The 15,497-nt window shown below is 51.6% G+C and overlaps 2 protein-coding genes across 3 annotated transcripts; both read right to left on the bottom strand.

The window, feature by feature from the left end:
* Positions 1–330: 330 nt before the first annotated feature.
* PFN3 (profilin 3) lies at positions 331–873 on the bottom strand. The gene has a single exon (XM_032336886.1). It carries the CDS (start codon positions 788–790, stop codon positions 377–379), a length of 414 nt encoding a protein of 137 aa, XP_032192777.1. The 5' UTR covers positions 791–873; the 3' UTR covers positions 331–376.
* Positions 874–1,797: 924 nt separating this feature from the next.
* F12 (coagulation factor XII) lies at positions 1,798–9,515 on the bottom strand. Of its 2 annotated transcripts, none has more exons than XM_032336883.1 (14): positions 9,395–9,515; positions 8,972–9,029; positions 5,559–5,658; positions 5,349–5,419; positions 4,940–5,050; positions 4,671–4,802; positions 4,417–4,521; positions 4,074–4,257; positions 3,796–3,998; positions 3,477–3,699; positions 3,136–3,272; positions 2,889–3,038; positions 2,208–2,356; positions 1,798–2,111 (listed from the first exon to the last, which is right to left on the bottom strand). In XM_032336883.1, the coding sequence occupies exons 1-14, from the start codon at positions 9,449–9,451 to the stop codon at positions 1,944–1,946; spliced, it is 1,848 nt and encodes a 615-aa protein (XP_032192774.1). In that variant the 5' UTR covers positions 9,452–9,515; the 3' UTR covers positions 1,798–1,943. The 2 variants fall into 2 exon arrangements, with proteins under 2 accessions (XP_032192774.1, XP_032192776.1); XM_032336885.1 differs by having other exon boundaries at positions 4,092–4,257; positions 9,395–9,514.
* Positions 9,516–15,497: the final 5,982 nt, after the last annotated feature.

The raw sequence follows: 15,497 nt of genomic DNA, 5'->3' as shown, positions 1-15,497 counted from the left end.
CACCGCCCTCCAGCCTTCCTCCTGACTCCCTGACACCCCATAGCGCCAGGCTGGGGTGCACCTGCGGAGGGATGTGGGAGGGGCTCCCTTTATAGTGGGTCTTGCACACAGGTGTGGAAAGTTATTTTGGGAAAGGACTCTGGGAAATCAGGCCAGAGGTTTCTACGGGGCACTCATGGGTAGGAGGGCCGGGTCTAGAGTACGGGAGGCTGGGATGCCTCTGGACTCAGAATCCCAGCCCATCACGTAACCCTGCCTGCAAGAATCTTCCAGGGAAACTGGTCTCATCTGCAACTGCCCTGTGCACAAATACAGGATGAGCTAGCCACGTCCAGCATTTATTTTGCCCGTGCCGCCCCGCTGCCTAGCTGTCCCGCTAGGTGCCCTGCTTGCGCAGACCCTTGATCAGTTCATGCACCGTCTTATTGAGGATGCCCCCGTGCACGCCGCGCCTGCCCATGAGCACGAGGAGCACGCGCGGGGTGTGGCCGACGCAGACCGCGCGCCCATCCAGCCCCTTGGTGCGCGCGTCCAGAACTCCATCGCCCTCAGACAGCAAGTGGTCGCGGATGACGCAGCAGCGGCGGCCCGCCACGCTGAGGCCCGACAGCAGGAAGGTGCGCCGGTCATGCCCTGTGAGCACACCCACCTCCTGCGGCGATATGGCAGCCAGAAGGCCTCCGGGGCGCGATGCCCACACGCAGCGATTGTCTGAGTGACCCACGATGGCCACGTCGTCAATGCGCTGGTCACGCAACACCGCACTGATATAGCCCTTCCAGTCTCCCATTCCGGCTCAGAGTGCGCCCCCCCGCGTCTGGCCGCACTTTCCCGGGCTATCCGGCTGTTCCCGGTGCCTGGAACCCCAGGCACTGTGACGCTCGTCGGGGGGTGGGGGGGTTGTGACACTGAGGCATGGCGATGTCACAGAGAGGCTGCATGCACTGGAGAATGTATACGTGGAGCGAGGGGAAGGCGTGGTGAGGTTGGAAAGTTAGCCTAAAAGAGGAAATCGCGTCCTCCATATAACCCTTGAAAAGCTAACTTAATTGGCTCACCACGCACAAAGTACACATGGGTTTAAGAACAAAAAGAGCAAGTCTGGACAGCTAGACCTCGCAGCCTGGTAACCATTCAAACCCCAGAATCCCCAGTTTGGTTCAACGTTAAGGAAAATCAGACTCTCCTGGAAATCTGTTAAACAGATTGCTGGGTCCCAACTCAAGAGTTTCTGATTCAGTAGTATGGGAGGCAGCCAGAGAAAAATGCGTTTCTAACAAGTTCCCCATTGATGCTGCGACTGGTGGTCCAGGCACAGTTTGAGCCCCACTGCCCTAGTGCAAGTTGGTGGGGGAAAGGGGTATCTTCCACATTGCCAGCTCTGAGTCCACACCCGTGTTTTAATGTTAAGCCTTTCTGGCCCTGGTTCTCCGCTTCCACTGCATATGGAATCATCCAGAGAGATAGAGAGATACTGATTTAATTGATCCGAGGTAGCTCTCAGGCATAGGTTCAAAAAGCTCCCCAGATGATTCTGGTGTACAGTAGAGGTTGAGAACCTTTGTTCTAGAAACTTCCAATGTTAATATTAGTTTCAAACAAAGAGTAAATAATATGGAGTCAGCTTGCTCAGGGCTTGGTACACAGTACCGCTTAGTAAAAATCCACTGGACATGAATCTCTAATATCTTGTTTAAGATCTCAATAGATCCTGTTCCCTGAGGGGTGTGGAGAACTGCACGGATTTACTGTCTTGGCGTCTCCCATCGGGGCCCCTGCAGAGCTGTGCCTCTCAAGCATTTTCAAAAGTACTTTATTGAGTGCCTACTCCAGGCCTGGGGCTAAGAGGAATGGAACACAATCCCTGCCATCCATAATCATGGGCCAGCCACCCTTCCGTTCCAGAATTGCTCAGGAGGGAACGATGAGTCCCTGGACGAATCTCAGGAGTTGATGTGCTCCTGGATCCAGGTCAGGTAGCTGGCCACGTCGGTGTACACACCTGGCTTGTAGCGGTCGCCACAACCCGAACCCCAGCTGATGATACCTCGCAGGATGAGCTGGCTCTCTGTGGCATCGTCCTCACACACTAGCGGGCCCCCAGAATCACCCTGGGTCGGGGATACGCGCCTCAGCACCCTTGGTCTGGGGTCTGCACTTGACCAGGTGGAGGAGGGCGCCAAGCCCAAGCCCGCTCAGGGACTCACCTGGCAGGCGTCGGTGCCGCCCTCGAGGAAGCCAGCGCAGAGCATGCCGGGGGTAAAAGAGGCTCCGTGCACTTCAGGGGCGGAGCAGCGCTCCGAAGGGATGAGCGGCACCTGCGCTTCCTGCAGGAAACTGGAATATTCCCCCGCCCCTGCGAACCAAGAGCGCGTTCCTCACACCCAGTGCGACTCTGCTTGCCGCCCACTAATTGGCCTCTATAGCAGCAAGCTCGTGAAAAAGAGAGTTGCTCTTAACACCATTTTATAGACAAGAAAACTGAGACCAGAGAGGACCCGGGATTTGAATGCGCGGGGCGGAGCAGGACTGCTTTGGAACACCACCCCCACTAACCCCCCCCCCCCCAATGTCTCAGAACAATGCTCGCCAACTAGCGAACCGACTGCCCCAGCGAGGCCGGCATTCTTGGTAGCTCTTGCATCGCAGTGCCCAGAAAGAACCAAGAGAAAGTGTGATTCTCTCTGTACCCCTTAGGAGACGCCCCCACCAAGCACTGAAGCCCAGGCCCTGGCAGGAAGGGAATGACTGCAGAGACAGGGGCCCTGCGAGTCCTCCCAACCCACCAGGTCAGCGCCACCTGTCCCCAGTGGTACCCAAACTGCGGGTTTCTCTCGCCTACCCCAGTGGCCAGAGGTGTCCCTACCAACCCCAGCCGTTCTGCCTACCCTCGAACTGGTGGCCCCAGCCGGCCACCTCGCAGAGCGCGGCCTCGGGCTCGGCTGGGCTGGCAGCGCCGCTCGGCAGGCACACCGGCTGAACGAAAGGCGATGGGAGCGCGCAGTGGCCGTCCGCTGTCTCCTGCAGGCGCAGCAGCGCTAACCCAAGCGGGGAGGAGGGTGAGACCCCGACGCCAGGACTCAGAGCCCTCCCCCACGCTTTTCCCCTGGTCGCCGCCGGGGCGCCCCCACGCACCCAGGTCGTGCTGGTAGGTGATGGGCGAGAAGGCCTCGTGCAGGCTGTACGCGCGCACGGCCAGCGTCTGGCACTGCTCGCAGCTCTGGTTATGGCGGTCCTGGCCGAGCACCACCGTCAGCTCCTCAGGCGCCGGCCTGCAGGCGGAGGGGGTGCGGGGGGGTGGGGAGCGTTCTCAGGGCAGGCCATTTATCTTCTGCTCCTGAGCCCTTTGCTGGGTTTCAGCTTCCTTCTGGGGGGCTGGGGAAGGGTGCGGGGAGGTAGGGCAAGGGTTGGGGCGGGGGGCGCGCGGGAGCCGGGCACGTAGGAGCCAGGAGCTGAGGGTCCGGGCGGGGACTCGCCGGTTCTGCAGGCAGTGAGCTGCCGTCAGCACCCAGCAGGAGGCGATGAGGCTTCCCGCGCAGAAATTGTGGCGCCAGTACAGCGCGGCGATGTAGGGGTGCGCCCCAGGCAGGGCCACTAGGCCCCCGACGACGCGGCTCAGAGAGGACAGCCGTTTCCGGAGCCGCTGTCCGCAGCCCGAACTGGGCACAGAAATGGGCTGCTCCGGCGTGGCGCCCGAGGCTGTGGGAGCAGCTCAGGCTGAGTGCTGGGAGACCCACCAAGGGCTGGAAGGTAGCTCGCCGTGCACCCTCCGATTTCCCGCCCCTTCCCAACTACCTGGGGTCGGGGGCTGAGGCTTCTGCAGTGCCAAAAGCGAGGGCAAGGGAAGGTCCGGGTGCCCAGAGGGAACCCGGCTTGGAGACAGGTTCTGAGGAGCCGCCAGGTTTGGGGCCCGGCACCGTGCCAGGCGGCAATATTCCCAGCTCAGCCGGTCGCCACTCCACACGAAGCACCACGGGCGGGTGTCATTGTCCGGGTTCCTACAACCGCGGTAGGGGGCGCTGTTAAAGCGCGAGGAGCCGCAGAGGGCCCTGGGGCAGAGGGGGACGCCCTACCCGCCCCATCCAGAGCACCGGCAGAAGGCATGGTTGCCCAATCCCCAGTTAAGCTCTTGCTCTGCAGTCACTTTCTGATAGGTGGCCTCGGAGACCCACGGTCGACACCGGGCACCCGAGAGCGCAGTCGCGGCTCTACCGCGGTAGTCCTGCCCGCGGCCTTCGTAGCAGTGCGCCTCAGTGTCTGGGGAGGGAGGAGGCTCCTTGCAGTCGGGAGGCGGTATGGCTTCCCACCACCCTCTCAGCCCCTTTCCCCACTCACCCGACTCCCGCTCCCGGAGCCCTTCCTACCTGGGGGCGGAGCTTCTGCGTCCCCCAAGATCCCGACTCACCCACCACTCACCCACGTCGCACATGCGTCCAGCGTAGCCAGCCGGGCAACGGCACAGTAGGTGGCCCTCCGCTTCTAAGCAGCTGCCCCCGTTGAGGCAGGGGTTGGTGCGGCAGACTGGCAGATGGAGGGCACTGAGCCACCTCTGGGCCCAAAGACCCCACAGAGAATTTCCCTTTCCTTGGACACGCCACCCCATTTCCTAACAGCTGCTCTTCCCGACCTTCAGCTTTCCTCCCAGGCCAGTTCTCGACCCATCCACTCACCCTGGGTGGCCAGCAGCTTGCAGTGGGCCTCAGGACCCTTGCACTGGCACTTGGCCACACCTGCTGGCTCGAGCCTATGCCATATTTCTTTCTCGTGGAAGAACTGAAGAAGCTGAGGCTCAAAACACTTCTCTGGGGACAGAGGAGCGGGAGCAGTGGTCTCAGGAGAGGCTGGGATCTTGCCCAGTCCCTGGGGATCCAGAAACCAGTAGGCCCAGGACTGCCCTATTTCCCCAGGATCCTCTCCCCTGACTTCACCATCTCCTTACCTCTCTCGCAGTGCTTCCCAGTGAAGTGTTCTGGACAGATACAGTGTGGGCCATGTGGCATGTTCACACAGGTCCCTCCCTTCTGGCAGGGGCTGTGTTTGCTGCAGTGGTCTGAGAGATGGACACAGTGAAAGGAAGAGTGGAGAGCCTGAGTCAGACAGCCGGGGTCTGGGGGGCCAAGTCCCTACCCAAACCTGCTTGTCTTGTGACCTTGGCACTCCCAACTTTCCATGCTTTAGTTTACCTACCTGCAAAATGGGGCTACCTTCTCTTAGAACCTTCCCCTCCAGAGGGAGGGACGGGTCTGGATGGGACCAAAATACCAGGTGTATAGGTGCTAATGACACCCAGGAGAGTAACTAGTGGGGAGGAGAGGGCCCCGGGCCACCCCAAAGGCTGTGTGTAGCACCTTGCACTTTCTTGGGCTCCAGGCAGTATCCCCATTGCTGGTCCTGCTCGAAGTTGGGGGTGGTAGCACACCTGTAGAAAGAGATGAAGCTTCCCTCCTCTGCCTTCCCCTGTCAGAGCCCCTCTCTCCAAGCAGGCTTCCGGGGACAGAAGGATGGGCAGGCTCCATCTTCCACAGGCCCCGGCTCCCACCCTTTCTGGGTAGTCTTACCAGGGCCGGGGGCCGGGCCGGCCCCTGTGGATACATTTATGGTACAGCTGCCGGTTGTACTGGAAGGGGAAGTAGCAGGGTTCCCCAGTGACCGTGAGAACTGCAGAGATAACACAAGCCCTGATGACGTTCCCCCTTCCCCACACTGCCCAGGTGCCACCCCTCAGGGTCTGGTTGGAAAACAGGACCCTTGAGAAGATCACTGTGCCTTCAAGACTGCATTGTGCATAAGAGCTTCAGCTCTGCAGTCAGACAGCTGGAGTGGACTCCAATTTCACCACCTACTCGCTGTGTAACCTTGGGCAAGTCTGCAGCCCCAGGTCTAGAAGAGTGCTTGCCACCCAGTAGGCACTTAATAAATACTAGTCGACTGCAGAAGTCGCTTGACTGCTCTGAGCCTTAGTTTCCTCCTGTGTAAAGTGGCAACGATAATAATATAGTTGACCCTTGAAAAACCCAAGTTTGAACCACACAGGTCTGCTTATAAGTGGACTTTTTGCAATAAATACAGTACTACAGATGTGTTCTCCTTATGATTTTCTTAATATTTTCTTTTCTCTAGCTTACTTTATTGCAAATATATATTTTTTAATACATTTAATATACAAAGTATGTGTTAATTGACTGTTTACATTATCAGTAAGGCTTCCTGTCGGTAGGCTACCCTAGGCTATTAGTAGTTAAGTTTGGGGGAGTCAAAAGTTTTACATGGATTTTCTACTGCACAGGAGGGAGGGCATCAGCTCTGCTAAGCTTGTGGTTCAAGGGTCAACCATACGGTTGAAGAGCTTCGGTTTTGCAAGATGAAAAAATTTTCTGGAAATGGAGGGTGGTGATGTTTGCAGGCCAACAGAATGTGCTTAATACCACTGAACTGTATACTTAAAAACGATTGTGATGGTAAATTTTATGTAATGCATATTTTATAATAAAAATAACTTTTAATAATGCAGATATCCTAGTACAGAAAACATAATTTTAAATGAAGACCAAGTTAAAAACAGCATGTCAAATGTGGACCTATTTTTGTACAAATATATTTACATATGCATTAAAAAGAAATCTGGAAGGACATGCTCCAAAGTTTGTAGGAGTGGTTTTTTAAGAAGATAGTGGATTACAGAGGAATTTTTTCTTCTTTTGCATTTCTGTAATTTCTAAAGTTTTTACAATGAAAATATTGCTATTATTATTTTCTAAAACTGTACCCTCAAACCTCTCTATTTGCCATATTTGCAAACCTGCCTTCTTGCACAAATTTATATGTATTCCCAAAACCAATTCTCAAGATGCTTTTCTGGTCATTCATAGACATGCACAGAACAGTGAAAAATGTGAGGTGGCTGAAACACATTCCTAGCTGAGGGGAAACAAGGTAACGCTCTGCCTACTGTTTCAGCTCTTCTCCTGTAAAGAAGTGTCCTTTAGGAGTGCCTGGGTGGCTCAGAGGGTTAAAGCCTCTGCCTTTGTCTCAGGTCATGATCCCAGAGTCCTGCGATTGAGCCCTACATCGCATGGGGCTCTCTGCTCAGCAGGGAACCTGCTTCCTCCTCTCTCTCTCTCTCTCTCTGCCTGCTTCCCTGCCTACTTATGATCTCTGCCTGTCAAGTAAATAAATACAATCTTAAAAAAAAAAAAAAGTGTCCTTTGGGACTCCTGGGTGGCTCAGTCATTAAGCATCTGCCTTCGGCTCAAGTCCTGATCCCAGGGTCCTGGGATTGAACCCTGCTTCACTCTGGGCTCCCTGCTCAGTGGGGAGCCTGTTTCTCCCTCTCCCACTCTGCCTGCTTATGTTCCCTCTCTGGCTCTGTCTTTCTCTCTCTGTGTCAAATAAATGAATAAAATCTTAAAAACAAAACAAAACAAAAAACCAAAGAAGTGTCCTTTTATGGCCTACTTAGAGCCACATTTCTGAAATCTTGTACTTCTGGTAGATGCTTTTACTGTTGAAAATGGCCCGCAAATATAGTGTTGACTTTCCTAAGTGCAAGCAGGTCATGATAGGTACTACGGAGAGTGTTTCTGGGTGAGATAAGCTTTGTCCAGGCATGAGTTACAGTGCTGCTGGCCACGGCTTCTGTATCAATGATGTAACAATAGATTAAGGAAAGCGTCTTGAAAGAGAAGCACACATAAAACGAGATTTTCTATCGACAATTGATGAAAATGCCGTGACTGGAGCTCACAGGAACCTCATCTTATGTTTCCTTTAGGAACAGCCATTCAGTATTTGGTAATTCAGTGGTCTTGGTGACTTTACCGAACATGACAACCAGGAATGACAGGACTTGAAGATCTACTTCAGAGAAGGGTTGTGAAGCTTACATGAGATAATATCTATTGAGCTCTTAGCACAAGGTCTGGCCCATAGTATGTGTTGAATAAGCATCAGCTGCTATTTTGTTTCTAAAGGCACAGTGGCACCTGCTGAGGGCCAAACCAGGAATAGGAGTAAAGGAGAAAGTTTTAGATGGAGCTTTAAGATGCCAATGGGATGGACAGAGAGGAGGAGGACCTCAGGTAGGTGGTTAGGCAAGGGCAGGGCACCTAGGTTGGCTCAGGCAAGAGAGAAGGAAGCAGTTCAGCGGGTTGCAAAAGGATGAGGAAAGGAGGCAGAGGCAGGCAGTGTTGGGTGTGGGGGGCCCTAGTGCCACACTGAGGAGCTGGGCCTGGCCTCACTACACAAGGGTTACCAGGGCAGGGTCCACAGGATTTCACAATTCTAGGCAAATATTGAGAGCCAGGAAGAATGAAAGCAATGGAGAGTCGTGGCCTGGCTTGAAGGGGAGAGATGCAGACATCCCCCTTTAAAAGAGAGCTTGGTAAGTAAAAGCTAATAGAGTTTAATCATTAACCAGGCCGCAATCTGTGGGCCGAGTGCTTCACAGGGATTAACAACTCATTTCTCGTCCACAACCCTAAGAGGTTTTACTATTACCAGCCTTTATGGTTGAGGAAACTGAAGCTTGAAGAGGTCAAGTCACTTGCCCAGCACATAAGGGATGAAGCCAGGGTTCAGAGGCATTTAGGTTCCGGAGCCCTGCTCTGATCCTTCCTTGTTCATCAAGCCCCCCAGCCTCTGTGCGGCATGACTGATGCCCGTGAAATGTACAGAGGGAAGGGGAGGAAGAGGAGAGGCTAGGGAAATGAAAGACGATGGGAAGGCACTGGACTGGGCACTCAGACACAGCTCAAGGCCTGCCCTCAAGGAGCGCACAGTTCACTGGGGGTCCCCAGTTCCCATGGGCACGAGCCCGGGTGCACAGTAGACACACTGGTTTGAATACCAGCCAAAGTGGAGACAAAGTGAAGAGTGTCGGGATCCCTCCCCTTGCTCCAAGGGCCCAAAACTGTTCCTCAACATGCTCATTCCCACCCAAGAGTCTCTTAGGAAGTGCAGCCAGGGTACTTACCCACTGTGTGCTCATCCTTTCTGTGCTTATGCTCCTTGGGGGCTTTCCAAGGTGGAATCTATAAGGGAGAGAAGAGGGCAGAGAATTTTCCCAGAAAGTCATAGCCTGCCTCTGATCCCATGCCAGTTCTCAGCTTCCTCTCACATCTCAGAAATGCAGAAATTTCCTCAAAAGACCTGGACCCTTCCTCTTCCCCTTGTCTCCTCAAGGTCCCTTCCCCCAGAAATGAAGTCCATGTCTTCATATCCACCAGCTCTGGCTGTCTCTCTCTCTTTCTTCCTTCTGGGCCTTATGGGTTATTCTCACCTTTCCAAACAGGCCTGCCAGTCCCCTGGACCAAAAGGACATGAGCAGAGGCCAAGGCTATGATAGGAACCCTCAGGGCTATCCCAGCACAATCCTCCTGGTTCCCAAAGCCCTCACCAAAAGCGCTGACTCCAGGCTTCCCAGCAGGGACCCCAGAAACAGCAGAGTCCTCATGGTGTCTGTCTGTTAGTCCAGCTGCTTGCCCAGGAGTCCAGGTCAGCAGAATTGGTCAAAGGTTCCTGAGTCCTGGGACGTGGAGATTGGCCAAGCCGCCCTCCTGAGCCTTGCAGGGCACAGGCTGTTTGTGGAAAGCCAAGCAGAGCAGCTTTCTCACTAGGCTCCCAAGGGCGGAAGAGTTGGGATTTGCAGTGTGTGGATAGAGCGATGAGGAGCTGGTCTCCCCATCTATTTCACAGATAGTGGGAAGCAGGAAGAGGGACCTTATGTTTCAGGTCCTCCTGAGGGGAAGTTAAAGAGATCGAGGAGAGGTTTCCTATTTCAGTGATCTTAGAGTCCATGGCAAGTAAATTCATATTCTATTGCTGCCAAAAATTAACAACAAACTTTGCAGCTTAAAACAATACCCATTTAGGGTGCCTGGATTGCTCAGTGGGTTAAGCCTCTGCCTTAGGCTCAGGTCATGATCTCAGGGTCCTGGGATGGAGCCCCACAACGGGCTCTCAGCTAGCAGGGAGCTTGTTTCCACCCCCCTCTCTCTGCCTGCTTCTCTGCCTACTTGTGATCTCTGTCAAATAAATAAATAAAATCTAAACAAAACAAAAAACAAAACAAAAACCAATACCCATTTGTTCACAAATCTGTAGGTCGAAAGTCTGGCACTGTGTGCCTGGGCTTTCTGCTCAGGGAATCACGAACCTGATCAAGGCCAAGTTCTCTGGGAGGTCTGGGGTAAAATCCACTTCCAAGGTCATTCAGATGATTGGCAGAATTCAGTTCCTTGCATTTGTAGGACTGAAATTCCAGTTTCTTTGCTGACTGTAAGCCAGGAGCCAGCCTCAGGTCCTAGAAGCTGCTTGTATTTTTGCCATGTGGCCTCTTCCATCTTTCAAGTTAGCGACAGATAACCTCCACCATGTTGATTCTCTCTCACACTTTGAATCTCCCTTGCCAGTTAGAACCCCATTCCATTTAAGGGCTCACCTGATTGGGCCAGGCCCACCAAGGATAATCTCATTTTAAGGTCAGTTTATTTGGTACCCTAATTACATTTGCAGCATTCTTCTACACAACATCTAGATTTGTGTTGGGTTGAATAACGAGGAGAAGGTATGTATTCACCATGGATCCTCGGGACCATCTTAGAATTCTACCTACCACAGAAAGGGAGCCAAGAAATTAAATAATCCCATGAGAAAAATGCCAAACCAAGAGCTACTACTAAGAAGTGCAGTTGGAGCTCAAGGGAGGGAGATAGGGTGGTATTATTGTTTCTCCTGCCCAAAAACCATTTACTGTGGTTTAGGAGTGACACCTGAATTTTCCTTTGGGAACCAATCTGCCTTCATCCTCAGTTCTAGGGCTTCCAGCTCTATCCTCAGTTCTAGGGCTGGCCAGTCAGACAGCATGGTAACTCCAGATCACAGCCATTAGTTCAGGGATAAGCATATACATGTTTGGCCAATCAGACTCTGCCTTGGGACTTTTGCCAGAACTTTTGGGAAAGAGACCCTTTCTTCCCACTGGTGTCACCAGGAATGCAAGCCCGGAGATGTTGTTGGCCATCTTTGTCACTGCTTGAGGAGAGTCTGCCTGACAACGAAGCCTACGCACAGGAAAAGTGAAACAAACAGGGAAGGAAGGAGGGAGGGATGCTGTGGGGGTCAGATGTTCCCTGTCGAGCCTCACCTCCTGGTATGCATGCTTTGTATAGTCTCTTCCCACACCAAGTCAGAGTCAGAGCTGTTCTTTGTGTCCAAGAGAATATGGCGGAAGCCCAGGTCATAAAAAGGATTGCGGTTTCTGCCTTGGTTTCCTGGATTGCTCCCTCTAGGAGAAGCAACTACCATGTTGTGAGGTCACTCAAGCAAGCCTACAGAGAGGCCCATGTGAAGAGAAAGTAAAATCACCTGCCAACAACCAAAGCCAGTCTGAATGGGCCACTTTGGAAGTAGACACTGCAGCCCCAAACGACATCTGGTCTGCAGCGTCATGGCAGACCTTAAGCCAGAACCATTCAGCTCAGTTGTTCTGACTTCTTCTTCTTCTTTTTTTTTTTTTTTTTTTTTAAGGTGTAATTGATTCTTGAACTTCAGAAACAGTGAGAAATGATAATTGGCTGTTGTTTTAAGCCATAAATGTTTGGATGATTTGTTACCCAGCAATTGATAACTAATACAAATGGACTGATTCCTAATGACTCACCCCATCCCTCAGCTGAGGCAGGAGTGGGAATGTGATCCATACCTAGCCAATCAGAACACTGCCTCTCTCTGCCCTCAGTGATTGGCTCAAAATGAGCACCTGACCCAAATCAGACCAGTCAGAGGCAACCTCAGGATTTTTGCTGGAATCTTCAAGGTAGAGGCTTTCTCTTCCTATAGAAGTTGCCTCATTGGGGTGCGTGGGTGGCTCAGTGTTTGGCTCAGGTCATGATCCCAGGGTACTGGGTTGAGCCCCACATCAGGCTCCCTGCTCAGCAGGAAGCCTGCCTCTCCATCTCCCACTCACCCTGCGTGTGCTCCCTCTCTCGCTGTGTCTCTCTCTGTCAAATAAATAAATAAAATCTGAAAAAAGAAAGTTGCCTCATTCATAAAAAGTGAGCATGGGGCTGCTGGTAGCCATCTTTAACATCTTAGAGAGTAAACTTGAGAATAAAGACAATGCAGATTGAAAGCAGATTAAAAGTCAGAATATGGGAAAGACAAATTTTAAGTGACACTATTTGAGACCTGGGATCCAAAGACACATAAAATCAGAACTACCACCTCTTCTTTTCAGTTACTTGAACCAATAAATTCCCTTTTTTTGCCTAAGCCAGTTTTAGTCATCACCAGAAGTCCTAACTGTTGCAAGACTTCATGTATTGTTACCAGGAAGTTCCTAAAACAAAACAAAACCTCTCACAATCAATCTGTAAGTCAGTAGTTTTAAGTAGGGAAATAATGACCATAGAAGAAGGGACTGGAAGAAAAAAACCAGTAGTGAACTTGAATCAGAAAACCTTCAGTTCTACCTTGGCCACTGATACCCACCCCACAGTGTGACTGTGGGTCAGGGGCTCAGCTTCTATTAAGCTTTTTCAATTTTAAAAAAAATTTTTTTAAAGATTTTATTTATTTATTTGACACACAGAGAGAGAGATCACAAGTAGGCAGAGAGAGAGAGGCAGAGAGAGAGGAGGAAGTAGGCTCCCTGCCTAGCAGAGAGCCCGATGCGGGGCTCGATCCCAGGACCCTGGGATCATGACCTGAGCCGAAGGCAGAGGCTTTAACCCACTGAGTCACCCAGGTGCCCCAAAGCTTTTTTTATTTTTTAAATTCAAGTTAGTTAACATATAGTATAGTATTGATTTTTGGAGTAGAATTTAGTGATTCATCACTTATGTATAACACCCAGTGCTCATCAGAACAAATGGCCTAGAGTCCATCACTCATTTAGCCCATCACACCACCAACTTTCCCTCCAGCAGCCCTCAATTTGTTCTCTATTGTTAGGAGTCTCTTACGGTTTGCCTCCCTCTCTGTTTTTTTTTTTTTTTTAAGATTTTATTTATTTATTTGAGAAGGATACAGAGAGAAAGAGAGAGAGAGAGAGAGAGAACATGAATGGGGGGAAGGGGCAGAGGCAGGGGGAGAAGCAGAATTCCCGCTGAGCAAGGAGCCTCATGTGGGACTCAAACCCAGGACTCCAGGATCCTGACCCGCACCGAAGACAGACCCTCAACCGACTGGGCCACCCAGGCAGTCCTCCCTCTCTGTTTTTATCTTATTTTATTTTTCCTTCCCTTCCCCTATGTTCATCTGTTTTGTTTATTAAATTCCACATATGAGTGAAATCATATGGTATAATCAGATGATATTTGCCTTTCTCTGACTGGTTTATTTTGCTTAGCCTAATACACTCTAGTTCCAACCATGTTGTTGCAAATGGCAAGATTTCATTATTTTTGATGGCTGAGTAATATTCCTGTGTGTGTGTGTGCGTGTGTGTGTGTGCACGTGCACGTGAGGGCACGCACCACACTTTTTTTGGAGAGGAAGAGAGAGAGAGAAAGAGAGAGAGAAAAGGATGGGGGTTGCAGAAGGAGAGGGAGAGAGACAAACTTAAGCAAGCTCCACGCCCAGTGCATAGCTGGATGCAAGGCTCAATCTCACTACCCTGAGATCATGACCTGAGTCAAAATCAAGAGTTGGGGGCTTAACCAACTGAGCGACCTGGGGGTGCCCCCACATCTTCTTCATCCATCCATCAGTCAATGGACATTTGGGCTCTTTCCATAATTTGTCAGCCTCTATGAACCTTAACCACCACACCTCTCTAGGGAGGGAGGGACACTCACTGCCTGGCCAGCTTGTTGAGATGGCTGAATGGGGATGCACTTGAAAGGGCAGAGCCTGGGGGCACCTGGGTGCTACAGTCCTTAAGTATCTGATCCCTGTTTCTAGCCCAGGGTCCTGATCTCAGCAGAGTCTGCTTAAGACTCTCCCTCTCCCTCTGCCTCCCCCCAACCCTCCCCCTGCACTCTCTCTCAAATAAATAAATAATAAGTCAGGAAGAAAGAAGGAAGGAAAGAGGGAAGAAAGGAAGGAAGGAAGAAAGAAGAAAGAAAGAAAGAAAGAAAGAAAGAAAGAAAGAAAGAAACTAGCAGAGCAGAGCCTCGCATATGGTTAGGACTCAATTTACAGAAATTTGCGAAGAAACTTTCCCATATAGACACACTTCCCCTTCTCAGCAGTTTCTACACATCTGCCCCAGTTCTTCCTGCACATCTGGATGTCTTCCAACAACTTATATTAGAGCAGAAAGGCACCGTTCTCTTGCCCTGGCTTCCATCTTTGTACAGCTGGGGCATGGGTCTATGGGATAAGAAGTCAGAAGCCATCAGGCTCCTGCTCACAGACGTCTGGATACCCACACACAACAGCCCACTTCTCTCTCACAGAGACTTGGGGCATAAATTTCAAAAGGTGGCAGAACTGCCTGTTCAAAGACGAGTTTAGGGGATCAGAAAGTACCTCCTCAGTTGGTCGCACCGTCTTTCTCCGTTATTCAGGCTGTCACCACGGAACCTTTGTACAAATGGAAGCCATTCCTTCTTCCAGACTAGTGCTATCTGCCAGAACTTTCTGTGATGATGGAGATATTCTCTGTATTGTCTATCACGGTAGCCACACGTGTCTATTGGATCTCCTCAAATGTCACACCCTAAGACCATTATCCCCTCACACTTTAGTATTTTGTATTTTAGTATTTTGTCTTAATGTCTTAATTGCACTTACCACTCTCTGTGACCATCCTGTTTATTTATAGGACTAACCTTTACCACCCTTCTAGCATGTAAGCAGAGAGCTTGGCTGACACTACTCTTTTCCCCAGCACTGTGTCAATGCCTGGCACAAAGCGAGGGCTCTGAATTTTTGGATGAATGAATGGATAGGGATCAGAGAAAACTGGCTGAACTCGGCTCTGCCTTACTCTTACTCGCTCAGTTTAGGCAAGTCTCCGTTTTGTGTTGTGTGAAGTGGGAGTGGAGGGAGTAGGATGTTGGCCTTGTTTTCTTCCAAGCTTCTGGCCTCTAGTCAGCTGCGGGACTTCTGACACTTCTGTTCACCACCTGTATAATGGGTGTGAGCTCACCCCAACGTCTCGGGGTGGTAGCGCTGCCTTATAAGGCCGCAGAGCCAAGGGCGGGCGAGGCCGTGTGGGTGGAGAGAAATCACAACATCCGGCTGCAGGGGCGGGGCGGGGGCCCGGAGGCCAAGGAGCCGCTGGAGAGGCCAACCACCTCCTCGGGTCCTCTCCCCGCTTCCGATGTGCGCTCTCCAGAAGGGGCCAACTCAAAGGAATACGGCTGAACACATGGTTCAAAACAGTTCGAAGCCGGCCCGCAGGAGGCCCAAGACAGCAAACCTTCGCAAAGCCCAGGCTGGTCACAGGGACCCCGACCACACCATCTGCCCCAGTTAAAGTGCAGCAAAGAGAAGGACTGACGCCCCTTTTATCCAATTAAACATCCGGCCTCCAGGGCGTGATCCAGAGG

This window comes from Mustela erminea, chromosome 3, assembly GCF_009829155.1.
Source record: "Mustela erminea isolate mMusErm1 chromosome 3, mMusErm1.Pri, whole genome shotgun sequence".
Lineage (NCBI taxonomy): Eukaryota > Metazoa > Chordata > Mammalia > Carnivora > Mustelidae > Mustela > Mustela erminea.
The sequence above is the reverse complement of the archived record's forward strand: the minus strand, read 5'-3'. Positions and strand labels throughout refer to the sequence as shown.